General features: G+C 34.8%; 1 protein-coding gene across 1 annotated transcript; it reads right to left on the reverse strand.

Moving 5' to 3' along the window:
- Positions 1 to 2,274: 2,274 nt before the first annotated feature.
- LOC114923189 (olfactory receptor 14A16-like) lies at positions 2,275 to 3,192 on the reverse strand. Its single transcript, XM_029285814.1, has one exon. The coding sequence runs from the start codon at positions 3,190 to 3,192 to the stop codon at positions 2,275 to 2,277; it is 918 nt and encodes a 305-aa protein (XP_029141647.1).
- Between the last annotated feature and the right edge of the window lie 1,901 nt (positions 3,193 to 5,093).

A 5,093-nucleotide genomic window follows, 5' to 3' on the forward strand; every position in this document is an offset into this window, starting at 1 on the left:
ACAGACAGGCCAGCTGCAACTCTCTCAAATTAATGTGATTTCTTGTTGCTGAACTCCAATACCACAGCCATAAGTAGGACCATACTGGGTAGATTGAGGGGAAATATATCCCAGCAAATATGATTGGGGAGAGATTCCCAATTCATCTTAAGGCAAAAATAAAAAAGAATAAAACATACTGTTTTATTGAAATGAAAAATTCTGGACCAATGAGCAAACTCTGAGCCTTAGCAGTAACTCAGCAATAGTTAATAAAACAAGAAAGGCAACAGGGTCCTTCTGAAGAATCCAGATATCTTTCCAGGGTTTCTACAAGTCCATTTTTCAAGACAAAAATGAAACAATGGTGACATGGGCGATAGATCTAGGACATAATATTAATTTGGATCAGTGGCAGCAGGTATGGATACGAAACAATAAAATTACACTGGCGTCATCTTTTAAAGAAAATTCATACAAGATGGTTTATAGATGGCATCTCCCTCCAACAAGATTAGCTAAAATGTATAAAGGATATAAAAGATTGTGATTAGAGTGATGTTATTGTATAGGTTTTTCTCATTAGTAATTTATGGTAATAGTGAAATGAGATATATGTCAAATCTGTGCTACCATGTTCAATGTTTTTAATTTTTTGCTTTTCAATAACAATTAAAAAAAAAGCCCTGTGCTAATTAGTGCTTTATTTCTTCGGTTGTCAGTAGCTGGAAGCTGGTTGCTAAAATGCAGCCAGCCTTTCCCCTGCCAGTTTGGAGGGCTTTCCTCAGATCAAATGGATTGAATTCCATCTCTCCATGATCAACAAGGGACCCCTATTTCATCATCACCTCTCCGGGGCAACATTAGGCCCTTTTAGGGGCCCCAGCAGGGCGAAATCAGACATGGAAAGCAGAGCCCTGCCTTTCGGCATCCATATCACTACGACACCAAACTGGAAGGCCTGCCAAAGTATTTCTAAAGAAAAGAAATATTCTAAGCTAAAGAAACTGAAAACCAATCTGATGCAGAAGTTAAGGCAACAAGCTAGAAACCAGAAGACTAGGACTTCTATTCCCCCTTAGGAATGTTGCCAGCTGTGTGACTTCGGGCCAATCCCTCTCTAACAGCCCTTGAAAGGAGGCAATGGCAACCTCTTTAAAATTAAAGTTGCCAGGAAAAAAAAATATAGGAACTTTTTGAGGCAGTTGCCAGGACTTGAGGTTGACTGAAAAGAGCAAAATATCAAAGTTTATGAGGAAATGACCATTTCAGGTCAGAAGTGTTATAGAGACTTATATACTTTTAGAAATACTGAAGCTTTAGGTAACAACATTATGGAGCAGCATTAAAAAGAAGACATTTCATATGGGAAAGCATGGGGAAAAATAGACCACATTATTTAAACCTCCTCTGCATTTCAGTTTTTCCCTGTTAGAAGCATAATTTGGAGTTCAAACCTGAGCCAGTTTTGCTCAAGAATAAATGAAAATGAAATCCAGACATTTTTGAAGAAAGGAAAAATATTTATTTCTAAAAGCAAAGAGTTTGGCTGTAGGGGCAGCTACAGAGAAATGGGGTACAATGACATAATTTTATAGGGGAGTTTGTCTGAGGTGTGGAAATGTCTATATGCTGATTATAGGGTGACACTTGAGAGTTATGTGCGATTGTTGTGTCTGTGTAGGTATATAATCTATGATATTTCTTCTTATGAACATGTAATTCTGCTGGGAGACCTAATTTAATTAATTCTATTTGTGCTTATAGACCTTCTCCTTTGATATGTGGATTAGGTTTGGGGAACCTCTACCGTGGTTTAAAGAAGTTTGAAAAAAAATTGTCCCCCCCCCAAAAAAAACCCCCCAAAATTATTATTATTATTATTATTTATTTAGTTTCAACTGTCAGTTATGTGTCAATTATCTAGTGGAGACATTGATTCTCAAACCATTCTGTTAATGTATTAAGGGAAGATGTAAATAGTATAAAGTATAAACTATATTTTGATATAAAACTTCTCACACCACAAATTGTACACTCTGTATCTCACTTCACTAAACAACAGGAATTGTCAGCATGTGGAATGCCAAAGCTGTCTAACATCCATATTTAGAAACTGTAAAGGGTGTTAATAGTAATTAGGGACATTTGTAAAGCAACATATATAGCGCTAGGTTCTTCTTGTTTGAGAACCTGCATTTGCTGCATCCAAACTATCCCTTTCTATCATATTCTTTTATTCACAGAAGTAGGGAAAAATTATGGTGAAGAGAATATAAACAATATTAAAAGAATTTATAAAAATCTCCACAGTTGAGAAAGAACACCTTTGATATTTTTATTTCTCATGCTATAAATAATTGGATTGAACAGAGGTGGAAGAAGTGAATACAGAACAGTCAACCCCAAATCTAAGTAAGATGGGGTGTTAGAGGCAGGTCTCAGGTAGGCAAAGCATCCACTTAAAAAGAAAATAGTCACTACTGTGAGGTGCGGAATACAGGTGGATAAAGCTTTTTCTCTTCCTTGTTCAGAAGGGATTCTAAACACTGCCTTGAAGATCACTGCATAAGATACAACTGTAAAAGTAAAACAACCTAGTCCAGCAATAATACTGGCCACAAGAATTCCAACCTCAAGTAGATTTAATCCAGAGCAAGATAGTTTTAGTAATTGTGGAATTTCACAAAAGAATTGATTAACAACATTAGAACAAAAAAGGATGGAAAAAGTGCCAGTGGTATGCAACATTCCATAGAGGAGACCTGTAACCCACACTACAATTATGATTTCAATACAATATTTCCAATTCATCACCATTTCATAGTGCAATGGATGGCAAATGGCAACATACCGATCATATGCCATGACTGTCAAGAGGGAGAAATCAGAAGCTGCAAAGGAGAGAAAGAGAAAATATTGAGCAACACAACCAAAGTAAGAAATGTGTCTAGTGTCCATGAGAGAATTTATCATGGATTTGGGGACAATGACTGAAACAATTCCCACATCCTGCAGAGCTAAATTCATGAGAAAGAAATACATGGGGCTGTGCAGTCGATGGTCAAAAGCAACTGCACAGATGATGAGAAGATTTGTTGTTACAGTTGCAAGATATAACACAAAGAAGAAGAAGAAATGTAAAAGTTGCAGATGCCGATTTTTTGAAAATTCCAGAAGTAGAAAATAAGGCACTGTAGTTTGATTCTCCATGTTCATTTATGTCAAAGCTGGCATAACTGCAAGGAATGAAAGGAGGGAAATTCAGTTAGATAAAATTTTGGTGGTGGCATTTTGATATATGGAGAAACAGAAAACATCAAGAAATGTAAACCATGGACAGAATGAATAGAAGATCAGAGCATGGAAAACATAATTGTAGGATGGGAATATTAGAGCACAATCTTTACCATTTTTACCCAGCTCTACTAAAAGACCAATGACCAACATCACATTTTTTCTTATTTCCTCTTTTTAGTTGTGTTATCTTGTGTAGTCATCAAAAGCATTGGCTAGGAGTAAAACAAAGTTGGTTCAGGTCTATTTCCATCAATGAAAGGTTTTTGGAATAATTGGACCTATCATAATGAGTCTGCACTCCTACAGGATTCTGGTAGTGTTGGAAAATTGGAGAATTCCAATATATGGTGCATTGTGCTTCTAGAAGACAGGCAATGTAAATCTAGGCAATAAATACAGGCAATAAATACAACAGTAATTTGCTATATTCTTCTTACATGGAAATCTTGAGAGCAGACATCTTGAGAACTTAAGTTACAATATAAATGCTATTTTGATATTCACTTGATGATAAACACACAGATATACCACTGTTAAATACATTTAATCAAAGAACCTCATATATTAGCAAAATAAGATAATAAACACCCTTATACAGCGATCAGAAGGAAATGAACATTCAGTTTGAAAAGGGAGTCTCCCATCCAATAAAAACCAAAAATGTCTCTAGTAGGCAGAAAGTGAGACACGGTCTACTGTACCTTTAAAGTCTGACATCTCAGCATTTTTTTTTAACAATGTCGAATGCCATGTAAGCACATTTTCAACAATAATACTTACCAAATTTCTTTGGTAAGGCTAATTTTCCTACAATTGATCTAATTTTCAGGTTTGGATCTCCATATTTCATTTATACAAAAGCTGGTATAACTGCAAAGAAACAGATGAGGGAGAAGTAGTTAAATAACGTTTGGGAACTGTCATTTTGATATGTGTTAAGAGTAAAAAACATCAAGAAATGTAAAAATGGACAGAATGATCAGAGAAATCTGAGCATGAACCATAGACGTACGGTGGGAATTGCCAATTTCAATCCAACTGTACTAAAGAACCAACCACCAACTTCACATTTTTTCTTCTTTCCTTTTTTCAGTTCTGTTATTTCATGTACTGATCGATTGCCTAGGAGTAGAAAAACCTTCTTCAGGTCTATTTTCATCAGTGATAGATTACTCAGAATAATTGGACCCATCGTAATGTCTCACTTTTCCTACAGAATTGTGGTATTGTTGGAAAATTGGGCAATTCCAATGTATGATGCTTTGTGCTTCTAAAAGAAAGGCAATGTAAATCTAGCAAATAAATAATGAATTAGGAAATCTTGAGAGCAGAAATTTCCTACTTGTATAATTGCTCACTGAGTTTGCATTTGTCTGCATTTGGAAGTCTTTATGTAAATGATATAGACATCTTTTTCTCAGTTTCCCTAGCAGATTTTACGCTAAAGAATAGAATACAAAGCCTTTAAACTAATAAACTAATATACAACATTCTTGAACATGGCATATTATTAAATAAAAAATAATAGAACTTTACTTACCACCTAACTGCTGGTTTGATATTTCTGCAAATTATAACTGTCTTTTATTCTTTATAATTATCATGTGGAAAGGTACTAACATATGTAATTAATTCATTGTTTACTAGCTACATAGAGATCTCTCCAAATTGTCTTCTGTTTCATAATATCTTTAAATCTGCTGTTTGAGGTTCAATTTCTGAAAAATTATATTAAAACCATTTGTTCTTATCCTTAAAACAACTTAACTTATTCCATTATGTCAAAAAAACACTGTCTTATGCAATTATTCTCT

Source organism: Protobothrops mucrosquamatus, unplaced genomic scaffold (genome assembly GCF_001527695.2).
Source record: "Protobothrops mucrosquamatus isolate PMUCROS unplaced genomic scaffold, P.Mucros_1.0 scaffold2284, whole genome shotgun sequence".
NCBI lineage: Eukaryota > Metazoa > Chordata > Lepidosauria > Squamata > Viperidae > Protobothrops > Protobothrops mucrosquamatus.